At 47.7% G+C, this 21,368-nt stretch overlaps 1 protein-coding gene across 1 annotated transcript in view; it reads right to left on the bottom strand.

Annotated features, from left to right (window-relative positions):
* Window positions 1–20,330, bottom strand: part of LOC142559275 (neprilysin-2-like) — a 32,829-nt gene extending 12,499 nt beyond the window's left edge. The window contains exons 1-6 of the mRNA XM_075670897.1: window positions 20,093–20,330; window positions 16,730–16,928; window positions 13,438–13,762; window positions 7,445–7,609; window positions 4,889–5,213; window positions 1,536–1,951 (exon numbers count right to left, since the gene is read on the bottom strand). Of these exons, the coding sequence (XP_075527012.1) occupies window positions 1,536–1,951; window positions 4,889–5,213; window positions 7,445–7,609; window positions 13,438–13,762; window positions 16,730–16,928; window positions 20,093–20,330 (1,668 nt within the window). The remainder of the gene's footprint in view (window positions 1–1,535; window positions 1,952–4,888; window positions 5,214–7,444; window positions 7,610–13,437; window positions 13,763–16,729; window positions 16,929–20,092) is intronic.
* Between the last annotated feature and the right edge of the window lie 1,038 nt (window positions 20,331–21,368).

Genomic DNA, 21,368 nt, shown 5'->3' with positions numbered 1-21,368 from the left:
CTGCAGAAATTCTTCAATTATGCTGTGACCTATGCGCACCTACGCAAACGGTTGCTCTTTTTTATGCTGTCCATTGCGCTGCTGGAATCGGAGTTGTGGTGTCGACTTCGGCACCGCATTTAGATGGTGAGCGAAAAGAGAGAAAAAGAAGCTTGCGTATTTAGATTACTGGTTAAAAAGAAAACCCCACGCATAACAGTTCTTCGAAGACGATACAAGCAACGTAACATTTTTATTCGAATAACCTATTACGTTTCAAAGCAAACTCGGGGGATCTGACACACGTTGCATTTACATTTGACATCGACCACGCCTTCGTACGCTGGTCTTCGTAGTCGCAAGAAAACCGCCACCGAATTCCGCTTAAGAGCTTCGCTGTAAAGATGACGCGCCCCCGGTACCTTCAGGGCACAGACTGCATGCGCATATCAGCGTGCCATTGCGTTTCTGAATGGATAGTAGCAAATGCTGAGTATTACATAAAAGAAGTGTGCGCTAGATACGGTGTAAATATTTTAGAAAAACCTTCTCCTACCCCCCCCCCCCCCTTTCTTTTTGTTTGGTCTGTAAAGCGTGCACTGCCGCACGCACATCATCACAAGGTGAAGCCATTCAGCCAAGTGAGGTGACTTGAGGTGAAGCCAACCTTACGAAGCTTAGCAGGCAGGTCAAATTCTGCAAATTTCTCGCGGCGCTATTATTGCCGATGCTTTCAAGTGAAAACCGTGTCCTTGAAAGGGACAGCATTAGTATTCATCGTTAACGAAATGCCACCTTGGCGCTGCCTTTGTAAATCGGGTGCACGTTTCGTGAAATACGTTGTTTGAGAGAGATTTGCAAACATACGAGTTGCGAAGTACTATAGTTGCTTAGCACTAGAGTCTCAGAGTACAAGTATATGTAGATGCGTTTGCTATGTATTACTAAAGTTAAATTTATATGCTTCGGCAAAGGAATTTTACACAATTAGAAAATAACTTGCTGTTGGTCTAGTTCTTAACACATCTTAGATAATTAATATAGCGCAAATAGCCACACTCGCAACCACGCACACAACCACACGCACAGACACACTAGAACGTGTTGTTTAGTTTAGAGGTTTTCCCGTAGTCGTAAGGGTGGCCCAATTCGCGCTCCAGAATGTACAACTGGGACTACTGCTTGCCCAGAAACTATCTACAGAGCGACTGCACGTCGTGCTTCAACGTAATTATGCGTGACGGATTTGCTCATCTGTTCGCGTTTCAACTTACGCTGATGGCATATCGTCGCGATACACTGCAGGAGCGACCGTCAGCGCGTGCCCTAGGCACCGCAATTTTTCGGCAGTGGCCAAACCAGAGTACCTCAACACTGTGCTCTGCCCAAACCAGGGGAAAGGCAACCGTACAAGTCACTATACAGCCGTGTCGGATGACCCTTCGACGTCGACCAAATCAATCAATCAATCAATCAATCAATCAACCAATCAATCAATCAATCAATCAATCAATCAATCAATCAATCAATCAAACCTCGCGCGCTGACGTGCTGACGATCCAGTCGACCAGACGGCGCGTCATCTCGCGGAAGTGGCGCTGCAGTCGCGCGCGCCGTTTCGGACTCAGTCCTCCTCTCCGCCTCCGGTCTCCGAGCCTCGCCCCGTTCCAGTAGACGAACGCCACGAGCTCGGGGGCCGCGCCCGCCACCAGCCTCAGGCAGCGGAGGTCGGCGACGTCGGCCGCCGGGTCCCCGTCCTGCCAGCCGGGCCGGAGCGCGGCCGACAGCTGCGCCAGCCGGCTGAAGCGCCCGGTCCTCCGCTCCAGGAACGGGGCGTAGCGCACGTACATGCGGAAGGCCAGGTAGTTTCGTAGCAGCGTGGCGCCGAACTGCGTCACCAGGGCGGTCAGCTGTCGCTGGAAGGAGCCGCCCTTGACCTGGACGGGCGTCCGCCGGCCGAATGTAGCCACGCCTGCGCAGAAGCGAGGCGTAAGAACACGCTGTTATTGGGAATCCACGTTGGAGCGAGCACAGCGCGGAAACAACCGAGGAAGTGCGAGTGACAAGGGAGAGGCACAATGTTCGACTTCTAATTGGAGGTTTATTTTCAGTTTCAAAGATACAGTGAAATTTACTTGCACACTAGTGGCAGAGAACGCATAAGCGTAAAAATATTCTGCATACTGCCGCTAGAAGGACGCGTTATTTGCCAGTTGTATAGAGTCGACAAACAAACAAACAAACAAACAAACAAACAAACAAACAAACAAACAAACAAACAAACAAACAAACAAACAAACAAACAAACAAACAAACAAACAAATAAATAAATAAATAAATTGTAGTGAGTACGTCAACAGCAAAAGAAAACTAAGAAATCACGGCATTACAAATCCTGATGTATATAGCGGTGTCAAAAATAATAATCATCACCCATCGAAATATCTAAGCTACATTAATTATTTCTTCATGTGTTACTTATAGAAAGTGTTAGATACAGAAGCTACGTACGTACAAGAGCTGCACTTGCATCGACGCTGATTTTGTGAGCAGGCTATCGCCAGTTCTTTCAGTTATCAGTGCTGATGATGTCCGTAAATCAACATTACACTCACTTCAAAAATCTAAAACTTACGTTTCGCTCTTGCTTTCACATGTTTTCTGGGGAAATCGCTGCGGATATCCGAGTTCCTTCTCTCAATTACTCTATAACAACACTCAAGCACAAGCATTTCCAGAATTTATGACCATATATATCTATAGATGCCTTTCCTCTCTCTCTCTCTCTCTCTCTAGATGTCTAGATAACGATGGTGCTCGAAGAGTGAACGCACGAAGTGACCGACATCATTATAAGTGCGGAAAGAAAACTGATAACGGAAAAAGTGGGCAGAATGCTAGTACAGACGCCTCTCTTTTCTAACATGTATATATTTTGACCTTAGGAACTGTATCACAGCAAACGCACCAAGTAGGCAAACTGTCTCCTTTAGTTGACCTGTGTGGCTACATTCGATGATCGGCGGACTTTGCTCAGAGCTATCGCTGCGAGTTGATCGTTGTTTGTCTGCCTTGGCGCTAGTTCGCCGAATAATAGAAGTTGAGTGCTTGCTTTTACATGGTCAATACAAGGTCACAATATCCCCTTCACTCGGCGTGTACGAACTCTAGTATGGGGCTTGTTTTTTTACCCGTTCTGCCCAAAGACGGGGGACCAAAGATACAAAGACTAAGCTTCGGGTAAATCCTTTCTCAATGCCACTCCATTCCACTACAATGTCCCGAGTACTTCTACACTGCACGACCTTGCTGAAGGCACAGCCACGCCTGACGAGATTTTCACTGCGCTCTGTTCACAGAGCAACGAGAATACAGTAGTTCTCCCTTTGTCCTAATTTCTGCAGGCGAGTAACTGTTGCCTGTGCTTTGAACTGGTGATTCAATTGTTAGGACCCCCCCCCCCCCCAACAAAAAAAAAAAGAAAGGAAGACGACGGCAAAAGTAAGGTAAATCGAACAGACCAACACCACCAATAAAAAACAACAGCAACGAAAAAAAAAACGCGACATAGTGCACTTTATAATAAATGCTTATTTTATTATTATGTTTTATTATTACTTTCTAGGATATTAGACAAAGCATCATACCCACCACCTTGCCTGTCTTTATGACGGTGTCTGCAGCACTTCGGAATGAATTTAAGTAGCTTGGCCTTTTTTTCGACGGTGAATCAAAATCGAGGGTTTTAAGTGCCAAAACAACGACCTGTCTGCGAAAGCACGCCCCCTAAGTGGGAGGGCGGGGGGGGGGGGCTGCGAATTAACTTTGACCGCTTGGGGCTCTTTTAACTAGCACCCAGCGCACGGTACGCAACCATTTTTTTCTCTTTGAATTACGCCACCATGGGAATGCAGCCGCCACGACCGCGGCCTCGAGCCCCTAAAACCTCGCGTACATCAGCGCAACATCCGATTTATCTTCCTTCCGCCGTTATTCGTGTCTCAATGGGATATATACGTATCAAACCAAGAAAAAATTATGCAGACCGAACGCGCATTTTGGAACTTACGTAAAGAGAACCTTTGTCGAAGCGGTCAATCGAGTGCTCGAAATGTGCCCAGTTTATTCCCGAGCCTTCGGCGCAACGGAACCTGGCGCGCGCACGCATGCTCTTATCGCGCACGCATGCTCTTATCGCGCACCCGTCCTGCGTATGCGCAACGCGACAAGTGAGGCGATCAGATCGAGGAGCTGGTCTGCATTTAGCATGGTAGATGGAACGTGCTGTTGTGGCCTGATGTTCAGAGCATCGGGCTGCCGTGCTGGGGTACCGAACTTCTATCTCACGACCAGGCACGTAATCAACAACAGACGACACAGCTGCACCCGGCCGTTACTGTTAGGAAAGTCTGGAAGGGTTGACAAAGCAAGGTTGTCGAAGAAAGAACCATAAAAAGAAAAGTAAAAACTTATTCGTACAGCTATACAGCGTACCCAGGCAGGATTTGGTAATGCCTGCCGTATGCACTGCAACGCGTTTTTATTCTTCCGTAACTGCCCTTCTCATGATCAGGGTGCCCTGTGACTAATTGACCCAGGTAAACGTCCACTCGACATTCGGAGAAAAAATAAATGAAGCTGGACAGGCCATGCGATGCGTAGGGCAGATAACCGGTGAACTGTTAGAGTTACAGAATGGGTGACAAGGGAGAGGAAGTGCAGCCGAGGACGGCAGTAAGCTAGGCGGCATGATGAGGAGAGACGCAATTCGGAATCAGCTAGCGCGAGACAGGAGCGATTGGAGATCGCTGCGACAGGCCTTTGTGTCGCAGTGGACATATAAGAGATCATGATAATGACGACGACGACGATGATGATGATGATGACAACGATAACGACGACGGCGTACCTCGGAAGGCGGCCGTCAGGAACCGGGTCCAGTTCCAGTGGGTCCCGTGGGCGAGGCGGCCGACGGTGGTGAGCACGTAGTCGTGCACGCCTCGCCTGTGCGCAGCCAGTTCGACGAGCGCCTGCTCGACGCGGAAGAGGCCGTGGAGGTCCCGGTGTCCGGCGACCTTCTGCACCGCCGTCAGGAACCACTCGTCGTTCGCGTCGCTCATGCGCGCAAAGTCCCGGAACAGGGGTTCGGGCGGCTCGATGCGGGCCACCCATCGCGCTCGGCCCCCGGTCGCCGCTGACCCGGGCCCGCTCCGCGAGGACCTCGTGTCGCGCCACTGCTCGCGAAACAGGGCGGAAAAATTAGGGGACGAGCGAAATTATGGCCGGCGCGTTTGCGGAGACGTCTCGTGTTGACCCAGACGTGATGGTCGACGCCCGCCCTAGAAGAATAGCTGAACGGTGATCGAACACGACAGAGAGTTGATGACTGGGAGTTTAGCGGCCAAGTCGCGTTACGAACGGGACATAGGTCAAGATTGACGTGAAATAAACGCGGCACTTTACTTCCAGCTGACGTTTACGGAAACGAAACAGAATATGCAAGTATGCAGAAACGAAACAAGACCAACGAAAGGTACGGCAGAACTCCTCTCACGAAGTCTGTCGACGGCAATTCAAATAGCACCCGAGCAATGCAGTGATAGACGTATTCCTGAAGTCACGTTCATTTAAAGGGTGCAGTGGTAATTCTGAGACTTTCGCTGCTTCGGTTACATGTCACATTCTCCGATGGCACCCCACTTTGGTATAACGCTCGCTTGCCAAGGTCGCCCGAGAGCAAGGAAGCATGACGACGACTGTATGACGCCGACGCAGAGACAACTGATTGAAGAAGAAGGAATGATGTCGATGGAACGCCAAAGGCCGTATAACGACAACAGCACAACGACAATCAGGTGCCGATTCTTAAATTACGATAATGGTGTAAAGCCAACAGCGTGGCAACGCCGATGACGTGAGGGCAATGGGATGACTACTGCTGTATGATGGCGATGGCAAGTTCCCGGTGAGTTCGCAAGGTTACGAATTTGGAGCAATTTTTCAGAAGGACACCAGTTTCGATATATTCATTTCCACACTATGCGACCAAATACATTGACGCTCCACCAGCGCTTCTTTTCTTCGATGAATTAAACGGCGCTTAAAAATAATATAGCAAGTTGGACAACGGTGCATTTTTACGTCAAGTTTGACAGCGCACCTCCCGAAAACGGTGGCATCTCAAAAACTAGTTCCAAGTCGATATGCTTTGCAAACTTACCGGCGTGAATTCTTAAACTACAGTGTGTGCAGTGAGACAATAAATTAGAAACCTGAATAATGAAGTTTTCTAATTAAACGGTTTCGCATTTCAGTTTTTCATTTGTGTAATGCCCGTCTCTTTGCGTAATCCAGTTGACGTATTAGAAGTGTTTTTATCCACAGGCTATTATTAAAATGCTCTGCATATTCTTCAAAATAAAAACAAACACAAAAAAAACGCCCGGTATTTGACAATCGCCGGAAGCCCAGTGTCTTCGCAGTTAAAGGCAGACCTCTGCCTTTCCGTTCTGCATAAAATACGGTTATCGCGTCATTGTATAACATCAAAAATACTTCACAGCACCGTGAGTCTGTAAAACAATGCGGAAACCAAGGCCGCGATCTCCATTTCTAGAGTTCTCCAAGGCAGTACAATTCTGCGATTGGGCAAGTAATATTTAACATGTCAAGTTGCCGCATACGGCTCAGCTCAGCCGAATGACACAACTGTAATCCATCTTAATGAGTCGCGGAGTACGGCTTCCATTTCCGTTAGTCGCAGATGAAGCAGAGTTCACCATGTAACCGAAGCAGCCTAGAAAAAAAAAAAAAACTCGGGCCGCTGTTAAACTACACACAAGAGTCACATATATATCTGCAGAGCCACGGAGACCTCTAATGTTTGTTGTTTTGGAGCTGCCAAGACTCGCAAAAAGCCGCGCATCTATTCCATGCAGTCAAGTAACAGTGCAATGCGCGAATGCGCTGGTGGCATAAATAAATAAATAAATAAATAAATAAATAAATAAATAAATAAATAAATAAATAAAATTCCCGCATCTTCTAGCAACGCATTTTTCAAACTCTACGTAACCTAACGTGTTATTTTTTCTTGAGTTTCCTGTTATTATTGTGCTACTACCCCTTAAATACTGTTTCATTATAGCCTAATATTGTCCCGCTCCCTCTGTAATTCTATTGGTTATATTTTCCTCTGTGAAAATTTCTTGTTCACTGACCTTTCGCGTTCAAAAGTATTCGGTTTGTCTTTGCACAATTTTTAACACTACACTACAGCATGTTAGCGCATTTCTTACACTGTATCTTTGTATATTTATTCACACATGTATTATAATTATTGTATGACCTTTGAGTTTACTCTCCCCCCTTACACAATGCCTCTGGGGGCCTGTAAGGTATCTTTAAATAAATAAATAAATAAATAAATAAATAAATAAATAAATAAATAAATAAATCTGCTCACTTTGACGACCCGAACATCTACGATGGCAGGAATGGCGGAGAGAGATAAAACCTTGGCCGCTGCGGTCGACAGGTCGCCGTCTTTGCTGTCCGACGCTGAGGAGTCGGGCTGGCTGCTGAACGGAAAACCCAGTAAGCCGTGCTCAGCCAAGATTTTGTCGAACACCTGCGAAGACGGGGACAAAAGGTAAAGTGAAGCTTTTTTTTTTTTTTAACATCACCCCCGGGCTTTCCTGACCATGGCTGTCAGGTGCCACTGCTGTCCTGCCAAACCAGCTCACAATTAAAAAAAAAATTTAAATTGAATTACATGCCCCCGATAGTGGGATCAAACCTCTGGCTCCCAGAAGAGCAGCCAGAAGCTCTCATAATTAGGCCACAATTGCCCATAATTGCCGATAGTAGCGTTCGCCATTGAGAAGCAGCAGGAATTGACCTGAACAAAGAAACCATTTATTAGACGAACTTAACAAATTCGATTTGAGCGCGCGAACAATAAGTGAAGGCTACGCTAACAAACTTCACGCTCCCTGCAACCCTCACAGATCGCGCTGGCCGGTCAACCAAAAGATCAAAATCGGGCGCGGTGAGGCTCACGCTTCACGCTCGCGCACCTGCAAAATGTAAACGTATTTATGATAGCGGAGCTTCCATATAGAAGCCCATGCGTTCAGAAAATGGCGGTTCCTGAGCGGTTGATTGGGGATCAGCGCCATCTATACGAGGAGGAGGGACTTCCGGCGCAAAGAAAAATAAAGCGGAAGTGATGCTATATTCGGTAAAAGAAAATAAAAAATTCAGCGACGACAGTTTTGTTATTGGCGCAAATATTTCCTCTTTGTTTCTCTTTTTTTGCACGTTTTCGATTGCGGCGGTATTTTTAAGCATCCTGAAACTCGACAAGAGTCTGCTGTGGACTAGGCATAGGAAATTTCAAACTCCACTTGACGGGGGGCTTTAAGTGCATGCCGGCTTTTCAGATCTTATCAAATACGGACTCGTGTCTAGTGTGACGTCATTGAAACTTAAGCGTACTACCGTTCCGGCTTGCTTTTGCTGCTATAGTCAGCAATCTGAAATTCGTGACCTTGGCATTAATCTGGCCCTTGATTAATCTTTGAGAGCTGGCTAAGCAATCCTGGCCACTTCCCACACGTTGCGGCATTATTTCATGTTTTTTTTTAAGTATGTAGGAGACTCTAAAGGACAGAGTGATGCTCCACATTGCAGTTCACGTTGAAACAAAAGTAAGTCCACTGTTTGCCCTAATTACTGACAACAGTTTAGTTTTATGAGCTGTAAATCATAGAACAATAATTATACAGTGTGGCATGTAGTCCGCGCCAACTGTAGAAACATGTGAATCAGCACTATGCGCTTCCCAGAACTTTGCGCATAACAATCCCAATACGCGATCCCCATATTGATGCACGACTTTCTCAATACTGGAATGACCAGGGAACATATGAATAAACTGTAACTTGCTGTAACAACCAGAATATAGATGAAGATTTTGCTGAAACTTCGTAAGTCGATTCTTGCCTTGAGTGTCAACATAAATATATGCCCTTCCTTAATTTTTATTTTTATCTCAGGCAGGTGGAAACGATCTAGATTTATGTTTAGAGTCGATGTATATTCTCGTTAAAGGGAAGCTGAAAGCTTTTCCAGAAAGAATGAGTGAAGAGCAGTACACCGTGAGTTTCAACCCTCTGAATTCGAATATCGCATCGAAAGTGAGCGAAAGAAAGCGCAAACATATTTTATTTCGACGAAAAGTGCAGCAGCAGACACGCCCAACTCGCGCGCCTCGTCTCCGCCTGTGATTGGTCGGGCGCCTCGTGACGTCAACAATGGTGTTCGTCCGGACCGACTGCTGCCGCTACACACGAAGCACGGTGCAAAGTAGTTTGGTGGTGTTTTGCTGAGACGGTCATGGAAATTTTCGAGAGCTTGCGTTTCTCTGAGGAGTTCGGCGTTAAGTGCAAACTCTATACGAGAGCGATTTTGCGCGCGACGGTGACGGGCGACGACTTCGAGCGAAAAAACGGGCCGTCGCTTGAACAAATCGCTCGGTGTTGTCGCTCGATCGCTCGTTTCTAGAAATCTGGAACTCGTCGCTCGTCGCCCGGAAATCATATGAGCGACTAGCCACTTGTGCAAAGCCGAAACTGGATGTACATAGCAAATACTACTGTTTGTCGCACGGAACGAGCAAACTACTGAATTTTACGCGTGCAAGAATAAGAACCTAGTGCAAGACCTTCAGAAATATTTTATGCTCCTTCTCCAGTAAAATACATCAACTTAAATTGATAAAGCATGCGTCACGCTAGTTTCGGCGCGTATATTGCTGCCCTCATACCGGGAAGTCGTCGCTCAAAGCCGTGGCTCGCGTGGAGTTTGGCTGGCAGACGACGAGTCAACGCGACAGCCATCGCCTCGCTTGTAGCGCTGTCGCGTGCAAGATCACTTGTAAGGGGTTTATACTTGTACATACTACACGTACGTACATACTTGTACATACTACATGTACGAGCCGATTGCGAAGAGCCGGCCTCTCCAAGAAGCAAAAAATGTTGGTGCAAGCACTGCTTTCCACGCGAACGAAGGCGAAGTGTTAGCATCTCCTTGTGTTGGAAATGTTCTTTGGCGATTATGTTTTTTGCTAAGCTGCATTCAGCGTTCCAGTGAGTACGTTTCCGGGCAAACAACTGTAGTGTTATGTTCCTGCATGCCTCCTCGTAGAACGTAAGGGGTGATGCAATCTTCAGCATTTGTGCGCTGCCCCAAAGCTGTCGGCAATCTACAGAGACGGTTTAAACGCGGGAAAAATTTACCGGCTGTTGTAGCACGTGTAGTATAGAACCTTCATCAGCGCGCCATCCGCACGCTACTCGTAACCGGCGAATTCCGTCGGCTACGTGAGATGGTCGGTTTCTCTATGTGTGCGAGAGAAGGGGGAGCGCAGCGTCTCGGCGTGAGCAGGCTTTCCAACACACGCAAACTTTACGCTTGCACTGCGTTATGGTAGCTGCATGCAGGCTGTTTATCAACACACGTGCGAATAGAAAATTCGCGGCGCTTGGCGATGAAACCTGCGTCAAGGGTGGGCGATAAACATGCACCTTCCGTTCAGCGTGCTATTTTTTTTTTAGGAGAACCCAAAGCACGCATTATTGATAAACTCCGGTAGTAATCGTCGCGGAAGTGGTTAGAGCACAGCACTGTTGTTCTTGAGCGCTTGAAGTTGTTTCGCTTCACAGCAGCCTCCCACTTAGCTGAAAGCTCCTTGTCTTGCAGGAACTAACGGAACATCGGAACATCGCCGCGGCCGCTGGCGTTCGTTGTAAGCGTAGGCTGCACAGAACGCCGGCATGGTCGGCCTACAAGTTCGATTGATGCTGCGCACGTCAACTACCACTCCAATATACACACAAATAAAGGAATGTAGGGTCGAGCGAAGCAGATTAGGACGGCATGCACGCAGAAATAAACCCGGTCAGGCACGGTCGCGGAGACTGCGAAGGAGCGGAACACCAGTGTTGACGTCACTAAGCCGCGGTTTCCGGTCTCCGCTCGCATCGTCAGCGTCAGCAGCAGCGCGCGGCGCTCGACGGGGGGCGGAGCTACAGTGCAATTTTAACCGACGATTGCGTCGCTCCTAAGTGAAAAATCCCCCCCAAAATGTTACCTTCATGGTTTATAAGGTTCCCGCATCCCTATATGAACGTCTTAATGAATTCGACAGACTCTTCAGCTTGCCTTTAATACAGGTACCTTTACAGTTTTTTCGAAAAGAAGTAATGTCGTGTTTCGAACAACTTAAAATACTTCATATTATACTTCTTATATACTTCATATAGATAGAGAGCACCACCGAAAGCTAGTCCATTCATTAACAAATTGCAATTCAGTGTTCTTAAGGCCTCCAAATTTATACATATATTTTCTAGAAGTATGGTACAAACATTAGAGAAATAAATTTTCGACCTGTGGCATGAATATTTAGGTATTTCAGGACAGTCGTTATAAGTGCAAGCGTTAAATAATTTCGAATAAGGACGTGTACAGGCAATGCACTAGACGGTGTGATTATTTTAAAGTTCTACGAAAAATTTAAAGATCACATTTGTCAGATTGCAATATTCTCGTCCTTGAGCTGGATTATTAGGAGAGGTGGACATTACTTGCACGATAAATTGAAACAAATATTCAGCAAATTAATAAAAATTAACAAATTAACCTAATAACTGCTGACTTTAGGGCACATATGGTAATTTACGAATGGTGGCCGGTGAGTTGAGAAGAGATAATTAAGAAGGAGGCAAGTGGGGAAAGCTTCGGATACATTTGTAGCCCCGCTTCTAGTAATGCAAGGTATAAGCTGTTCCTACCGTTTGGACAGGGTGTAATGATATCTGAAATTGCTTACAAGTCCTCTGAAGCTGCGACCAAAGCCACGCAATCGCTTTCTACGATATCCGCCGAAACAGACGTTTCCAGAGCCCCACCGGGCGTGACGCACATGGACTGCAAACACGGAGGCGGAATGAGAAAAGCAAATGAACGCGCCACCGCGGGATCAAATATGGCAGCGCCCGTGTGCACTGCCACGAATAGGGACTTCTAGAACGCCTCTCTGGCTGCGCCACCGAGGCGACTGAGCGTAGTGCAGGTGGCTAGTGGACTTTCCTCTGTCTTTTGAAGACAAAGCCTTCTTTGCAGGCTTGCTTCACACGGGCTTGGCGTATCTATGTAGCTTGTAACGACTTCTAGAAAAAAGAGGGCCAGGTTAGCTAGAGCACATGCTATGGGAATGCCAGGGACTAATACACGACAACGAGAGCGAGACCTCTGTCGACAGCCTCCACGCGCGATGGCAGGCCGCGCTGCTCAGCTCGAACCTGGAAGACCAACTCTGAGCAGCCCAGCGGGCCAAGGAAGCCGCCGGGAGGCAAGAACTCTTGGCCGGAAGCTCGGCAGGTTCCCCTGCCCACTAGCTCGCCGGACGCGAATAGCTCTGATTCGAAATAAAGATTTCTCACTCACCCATTCGGTGAGTTCTATATTTCCCGCGAACACGAAAACGTCATCAAATGATACTACCCATACCGAGAACGCGAAAGAATAGTCAGCGACCGAGGATATAATAATAAGTATAATTAGCCTTACAACCTATTCGGAGCCTTACTACTAGCGCCATCTGCACAAGTGTGCGCTCACTTACACGAGCGCCCAAGTTAGGGCGGCTACTCAAGGTATCCTCGATGATTTCGCACGTCACACGCCTTTAGCCGCAGTCGTCGAGTCTGCATACTTACGAAGGCTGGTGTGCTTTGCTGACTACCCGCGGGTTTGGCGTATCTCGGTTCTGGTTATTTTGTAACCACATCCAAAAAAGAAAACGAGAGGGTCAACTGAGGGTCAACTGAGTATCGACGCCAAAAGAAGACAATATTGAGATAATTGTGCGTTAAATAAAATACGGAATGAGTAAATAATCAACAAGAGCATTATGCAGAGTCAGACAAGATAGAGAGATATAATCAATATTTATTGAGGAGAGCAGATAGTTGGGCTACTTGGTTAATATGCACACTGAAAAAGTTTGCGTGGAGACACGAGGACAACGCCGAGAACAGACAGAGACGTCTCTGTTTTTCTGGGCATTCTCATCGAATCTCCGCGCAAACTTTTTTTCAGTATGCATATCAATATTTATTCATCAAATCGTTTGGAGCGTCACGTACGTCGACCTTGTCTTCTTTAGCATCGACACTTGGTTGACGCTTTCCTTTTTTTTTTTTTGCAGCCAAACGCACTTTGTGCGTCTGCAAGCCCTTTATCCCACCGCGCGCGATCCGCGCATGCGCAATCGGGCGGAGCAGCGCGACAACGGTGGCAGCGACGGCGTTTTCGCGCCTCGAGTGTCCGTTTAGTCGCAGCAGCAGCAGCAGCAACAACAACAACAACAACAACAAACAGACGTGCCTCTCGCGAATGGGGCTCCGCCTCGGGACTGCGACACGCCTCCCAGAGCCTCGCCGGCCAGCGCAGGGAGCCGTCGTCGGTGCCTCGCTTGAGCTCGGCGAGCAGCCTCAGCTCCATCCGGCGGCGCTTCAGGGCCCTCGGAGACACCAGCGCCTCAGATCCCGCGGCGGTGGCGTCGTCGGCGACCGCGGACGACTTCGCCGAGTGGTTGGCGACCCAGCGAGCGCACGCGTGCGCGTAGAAGTCGTCGCAGGGGTCGACGCTGGCGTCGAGCCACGAGGCCAGCTCGTCCTGCAGCACGTCGCTGCCCGCGCTGTCGCAGTACCTGGATGAAGCCGCGCGAGATGTGGTGGAGACCGATCGACGGGTGCCGTGAGGTCAGCTTACACTTGGCAAGCCTTTACTTGAGTAATTCGTAATACCCGTTCGCCATAGAAGTTACATTATCGTAATATTATCTTTCTAGGTGGAAGGAACACCAAAGAGAAATTGATTTGATGCACATTTAATGAGTTATCCTTCTACAATACGAAAAAAAAATAAAGGCAGCTTTTACCGGGAGAGCCCGATTACTAATCAAGGTATCGATTCGGGCTTGCTAGTCTGTCATATACTGGGAACCTCAATAGCGCTAAAAAGACAAAAAAAAAGAGTACGGGTGCACAACTTTGCTTGACCAGTGCATTATCGTGCGCAGAGCCAAATAACAACTGACGCGTGAGCTAATAGAAGCGGTTCCAAAATTAGGGGCAGCTGGAAGAGTTGGCGCGGTGACATGGCACACACAAAAAAAAAAAAGGAAATGGAAATGAAAAACGGTGCTCAAGACCAGCACAAGGACACGGAATCAACAAGAATTGCGCGCAGTCTCTAAACTTAAGTTTATTGGGAGAAACCCACAATATGAAACTTTCACATGAAGCCCATGAAGCCGTTCGTATTCAGCGCTTAGCAGACCGGAGCGTGAGCACCTCATTGCTGATTCTAACAAGAAACTGGCTCATGTAAAAGGTCGCGTACCCGTGCCATCCTTTGCATGAAGTCACACTTTTGTTGCTATGCGTAGAAATCCATAAAAAGACACGTGCATTTTCCGAAATTAAAAGTTGGGAGTTAGCGCCGTGTCTTTTCGTATATGTGTATGTCCCCTCTTTTTTTTTAGCGGTATTGACGTGCGCTTAGCAAGTCAGAAAACACGCCAAAACAGAAAACAGATGACGACGCTGTGCGTAAGCAATATACGCACCAGGGAGCCGTGACGTCACGGATATTGACCGTCTTGCTCTACAACAAGAACTCACGCTAGAAGAAGCTATATTATAATAAATTATGTAAAGCGGTATGAGGCCTGCCAACATTTCTTATTTTTCTGGGGTTTCAAGGTTCCAGAACTGCATTTAACGCAAGAAATGAGTCAAAAATATGCCAGTACTCCTTTACAGGTCCCTTGCCTAATTAAAAAAATAATTGTAGTTATAAGTATTAGTCGCAGTTGTCTGCGTGCTTCTAAAAGACATGCACTAGTGCTTGTTCATTCACTATTCATGAAGATTTTCATTTCGTCAATGATTCGGCCGCAAACGGTGTCTACTACATTGGCTCATCTTTGTCCCTGGACCATGAATGCTTAGTTCATTTCCTTTAACACGCTATTATACATCTGCGAATAAAAGCTTCCAACGACTCTATTTCGTGTATAAAGGGTTAGCTGCGTAAAAGTTATACGAAAATGCGCATTTACGGTGCCTGCCAATACAAATATACGTACACTTCCCAGGCATGCGTGGAAACCATAACAAAGCTACAGATTCTGTGAAGAAAGCATTAGAGCCGGGGGCCATATCTAGAAGGCTTTTCTTTAATAAGTTGCTCAGCATCGGCCAGCCGCTAACGCTAGTAATATGTCCAACGCCTGCTCTAGCATCTGCTGTTAAGAGAAATTCTACCAGAAGAACGTTTTTGCGAATGCGGTCCCGGAATCCCAAGTCGCCCCAAGTCGGTTTATTATGTGCCATTTGGCAAATATTGAGCACTAGTGTGAGAAAGAACGTTGGTTTGTCTATGCAGAAAGCCTTTGGTCAACATACCTGCTTATGCATTGACCCACCGCCCCCATGTACTCAACTAGTACTACTGTTACGACGAGGAATGTAAGTTATATTAGAATGCGATATACTGAACCTTCGAGCTTTATAAACGCCACAAATTCGTATTGTCTTCATTGGTTTGTATCTTACAAGGACAATTCTTGCGGACAGTTCTTGATCGCCATGTTACCTGAGTGGAGATTCCGCAGCTGCTGTAGCGGGGTACCACAGTGAGCTAAAGGTGTGACTTAACGGGGTGAAGGAACAAGGATAACAGTGGATTCCTACAGCTGCCGTCCCTTGATTGCGGTGTTTCTTCTCCACGAAAAGCAGGCCTATTGTCGAACGTGTAGGCTTAGAATTTTCTTGGTTCCGCGGAAGTGTTGCTGATGCTCTGTGCAGGTGTACGGGGACGAAGCAGCGCCATCTTCCGTATGTACCCTCCTACAAAGCTGAAAATTTGCAGAGTTGCTCCGTTGAAGTGTGTTCCGTCTAACGACGGACCTGCCTCCACACGTTAAGTCTGCAAAGCCGTTCTCTGTTCGGCATGTCCGGCCGGGTACTTGCATAATGCAACCGGCCGGGTATAGACGACCGCATACTAGAGATATTGAGCTTCTACAATAACTGCTTACCCTCTACGAATTGAAGGGGAAGTATTGAAGATTTCCACCTAGTGGACATGTCCATTTCGTCTGCTGTTGAAGTTCTGATTGGCTGGGCTGGGGTGCACGTCAGCAAGATCCAGGCGCCTCCAGCTAACCATCACTTCAGCAACCGACGAAATAGAAATGTCCGCTGGGCGGACATGTACAGGTTAGCGAAGCCGCTGACACCGGTTGTAATGAGGGTAGCGACATATTGTGATGGTTGGTCCGACCACAACGCATTCGAAAAGTTGTTTTCTTACGTGCGTGCTCTTGTCAAAGGAAAATCTTATGTATACACGTTAATGATCCTGTTGCTAGGGTTGCCGTACACCATCAGTTAGGAGAAAATGGCACAGGTCACTGCCATAAGAGCTTTGGTGCGCTCACTGGTTGGAGTCTGCGTCACAAATTTACAAGGCACCGCCACCAGCGTTGTTGCCACTATATACCTCACCGTCAGCGTGGCATTCCGCAAACGGTAACGCGTTTTCCCGTCGAGTTAAACCTGTGTTATTGTCCAGCCCGCGGCCGTCTACAGGGAAAAACTGCGCTTACAACACTCCTGGAGAGGACACCGTCGCCGCCCTGGCCCCTGGCAAGGCCGTAGCGTGGAGGCGGCGGCTCTCGTTGTGCCCAACGTGCTCCCTGGGCGAGGACTCTGCGCCGTTGTCGTGCGTGTCGCGCTCCAGCGAGCCCCCAGCACGGCCTCTCGGTTCTTCAGCCCCTCGTCGGAGCGCCCACGTGATCACGTATCCTGCAATGTTGATATAAAAATTCGCCGAGGATTGCGATACTTCCTAATGCGAAATTTGAGCTCTAGCTTCATACGTGTTTTCATTTCGCGATATATTGGCTGGCGTATAGTGTCGCACGTTGCTAGCAGAGCGAAGTGTGGCGCGACTGACTCTCTAATCGAGAGATTAGAGGCAGCGCGTGGCAGATAAGAGGCAGCGCGTGGGTGACACGTGGGTGCGACTCAAAGCGGCCGCCGCAGTTGAAACTCTGTTCATGCAGCGTTTCGTTTCCACGTATGATATCGGTGAGGTCGTCGGCGAACAGACGACGCGCGCTGCTGTGGCGCCATCTCGTAGCTGTCGTCACCGCAGAGCCCGTATTGCGCGGCACTACAATTTTCTTCTTACGCTTTCACCATACCTCCTCCTCCGCTTTCCTCCTCGCACTCTATTCGCTATCGCCGTTTTTCATCCACCGCTGGCCGGCTCTGTTAACCGCTGGCTCCGCGTTCGCTCTTTCATCCGTCGCTGTGCTCGTTAATTCGCTCAGATGTGCCGCAAACGCCAACCCTCGCCGCACGAACAAGAGCCTAGGAGCTTCGCTCTAATGTCATGAACTCTCGGATTGCAGCGCTGAACTCCGACCGCGTCGACTTGAAGGTTCATTCAGTAGCTTTCAACGCCTCCTGGGCGCTATAACGTACAACTATTCAAAACTTTTTAGTCCAATTCTAAAATCAGCCCACGACGATTGGTCAAAAACTTTTTGGACGCCCCCCCCCCCTCCTTCACCTGTCTGTCGCGCGACGTCACAAAAACCGCGATAGCTCCCCATCTGATATGACGTGTACGCACTGATTATGCGTGACATGACCGTAAAAAGAAAAGAATAGTTATTTCTCATTCGACACCCTTTCGTCATTAGCCCCCGGCTATTGGTCAAAAGTTTTCGGGCTGCACCCACTTCACCTGCCTGTCACGCGACGTCACAAAACGGCACAATCTCACCGCGTCGAAGTGACGTGCACGCATTAAAGATACATTATTATGCCGAACAAAACTGAATTTCCTTCTGAATAGCCGCAGGCTGCCCCGTTCCGAAAGGAATAAAAGATGGCTACCGCCGATCGCTCAGGCGCTGGGTACTCGCACCTGCCGGAGAGCATTTGTTTATTTGCGTATAACAAAACTTTTTGCGTGGCCGTGTAACACTTTCGAGCACTTTCGGCACGTTTACGACCTTATTCTGCTCACTCTTCCTTGCTGATGATCTGTTTTAGCGGCATTCTTAAGCTTCCGTTGCATGCCGTCGCGATTTTCAACCAGCCACCACAAGCTAAGTAAGGGAAAGGGGACCAATTGCAGACGCCGGCACCACCCTTTTCATCAGGTTATCGACTTTCAGTGCAGTGGCTCGGCCCTATCGAATCCCTCTCCACTTGACCTTGCTTCCTGCCTCTTGTCAGCCAATTAGATAAGACGAGCCACTCAGTGTAGGCAATGCTATTTGTTTTTCAAACAAACGAAAGTGACCTCCTCTAAACGAAAAGTGCGTTTGATTGGTCTGTTCAGACAACCCTGCGGGTGACCACTTGGTGCTTGCGTCGGCGGTTACGCAAATTTGACGTCAGGAGATTTGAATAAAAACATATTGGAATAGTTTTACGCTATATAGCCCCTGGAGCATTCACAAGGGCAGCATTACCAATCCCTTTCTGACATAGACGCTCAGGGTGTACTGACCAGCTGAGCCAGCGAGAGTGGCTGTGAAGTAGGGAAGGGGAGGCATCCCCTTAGTTTTCAGCATTACTTTGTTCTAGACGGCAGTGATGCGATGCCTGTCGCTCAGTTCAGCGATAATTATTCTCGACGTCTGTTTAAGAGCTAGAAAAATAATGCAGAACTAATACATCCTGTTTACGACACTAACTCAGCAATATAGAAACGCAATATAAAAGAAAAATGACATCCCAATTGTGTAAAATGCACATAATGAGACATCCAATGAACAAAAATGGATCATTATACACACCTATGTAGGTTATAGAGGACGAAATCGACGCATTTATACACCTCTCTAAGGTATACCACTATTTGTAAGACATTTGCAAAGCGTTCGCTGAGATAGTAATAGTTTCGCATAAGGTGTAAACTTATATATGACATTTCTAAATTTCAGATCCTGTAAAAAATGCAGTTTTACAAAAAACTGCGATATATGTCTTGCTCAAACAGTTAGGGTTTCGTAAATTTCTTGCTTCATTTTCTAAATGTTACCGATTTTCCACAACTTGCGTAAAGTTCACAGGGGCCTACCTGAAACTCTGGCTTCCTGGAGCCGGTGAAAAATCATCTTTCTCTCCAAAATGCAAGGCATTTCATTCAAATCGATTCAGAGGTGGTTTAACGAATGCATTTATTCTTATGTGGCTTTACGTGCACTTGAAAAGGGGACATCGGAGTTCACCGCGAGTTGAAGCCTCCATCTTAAACGAGCAAAGCGGTCCCTTGGACTAGTTTGTGAGGGTGTACAGCGTCACGGTAACAATCAGAACAAAAAGAAAGAAAAGAAAGGAGACACGGACAAGGGAAAGGAGGCACCTTAAGCTGACGCAAACAACAAGGGACGCGGTACCGCCAGCGCAGTGTCTCTGGCAAAGCTGCGACTGGTGTTGCAGAAGTCGCGGGGCGCGGAGTGCCGAACTTAGCGTCACAAGTCGGCGACTGGACGTAATTATATTTTCTCAATCGTGCTTTTTACTAGGTGTAAGAACGTGTCGTTATTTCGCATTATTGGCGGCGCCTCCATGACACCAAAGCAAAAACCCGGACTGATTCTTGGGTTAAGGCTCGCCGAGGCCTGTGCGTGCCAGGGTGTGTACGATCAGTTGTCGCGGACAGCCAATTTTGTTTGCGGACCCCCCTGGCACGCTTCGGCCTCCGCGGTCCCAACCCACCCATCGCCCTGCTTCCAGTTTTGATCTCCCCGCTACCCCTTGGGTGCCTTGGAGATCCTGCGCCGCCTGCTTTATCATAACCTCAGGTGCTCTCCTGAGGCCTCCGCTTGCCGGTTACATGCGCTTTCCTGGAGCAGTGCCTTGTAAAAAATCCAATCTATCGTCGCGACGAAAAAGGCGACCCGCGACTTATGCAGCACAAGTCAGAACCCAGCCCTGTCTCTCACCTTCTTCGTGGCTCTTCTCGGTGGCGGGGTAGACGTAGCCGGAAGGCCTCACGAGTCGCGTGGTGGCGAAGTCGTAGTGGAAAAAGATGACGAACACGGCCGCCAAGGTGGCCATGAATCCCACCAGAATGAGGTAGTCGTTGTCGCGGCCCCTGTACAGGCTCCGGGGGCTGACCGCGAGGCGCCGGTCGGCCAGCCGACGGACGATCGAATCCTGCGGCGACACCGGGCTGTACATCGCTGCTCGGCAAGACCTGATGATGATGATGACGATGATGATGATGACGATGATGATGATGTACTTGATGAGTTTGGCGCATACCCACTCACGGGGATTGACCAAGCCTCCCGCTCCGCTGCGAGGCTTCTTCCTCAATGCTGTGAAATACCGGGAGACACGTGGCACCGTTATGATGATGATGATGATGATGATGATGAGGAGGAGGAGGAGGAGGAGGAGGAGGACACTTAGACACGGCAACATGACATGCACCCGCTATGAAAGATAGGCTAGGAATCGGCTGGTTGTAGGAAACGCGCAGACAAATACAGTGCTTAATGAAACGAAGAGCTTGAAGAAAGGTAGAGCTGGGAACAAAAGAGCAGAGTGCAATTAGTGAGATGACGCGAATGAACAAGTGCATTAAAAAGTAATCTAAAGAAGGTTTATTGGACGGTTCAGACCGAAGAGAACTTGGAAGAGAAGTAGGAATTACAATAAGAGATTGCAAAGAAAGTTTAGGAATTAGACGAAGAGGCGTTATTTACGAGTTTAATTATATAACCCCCTTGGCATTAACATGGCGAAGGTATGACGATGGGCATGATGATGATGATGCTCAATATAACATGTATGCGCTTCGGAGGAGAGGCAATGAATCTGGCAGGAGGGGGAAACATTAGGCAAACAAGTACGCTTAAACAGAGAAAATGTAAAAAAAGAAAGAAACAAAAATAAAAGAAAAATAAATAGTAATAAAAAAAAAATTACCGACGATTACGTTACTTCCTAATGCGAAATTTGAGCGCAGCAAATAAGCTGTTGCACCTTTTGGATAGATTGAGGCAAAGAAATCGAGCAACACATGTATGCGCTATCACAGAATTTTTTTTTTATTTTTCACACGTATTCCTTTAACAAAGACTCCACTAACAGTTCTTGACAGTCATGAAGGAAGCTTTGTGGTCGGAGAAATAGACTGATATATGTTCGACTTGGTACACCAATGCTTGATTCTCAAAGACGAGATGTATACAAGTGCCTCGCGAGGTTGTC

The sequence above is a fragment of the Dermacentor variabilis genome, chromosome 10, assembly GCF_050947875.1.
Source record: "Dermacentor variabilis isolate Ectoservices chromosome 10, ASM5094787v1, whole genome shotgun sequence".
Classification (NCBI taxonomy): domain Eukaryota; kingdom Metazoa; phylum Arthropoda; class Arachnida; order Ixodida; family Ixodidae; genus Dermacentor; species Dermacentor variabilis.
Note: the sequence above shows the minus strand (reverse complement) of the source record. Positions and strands in the feature narration are given on the sequence as shown.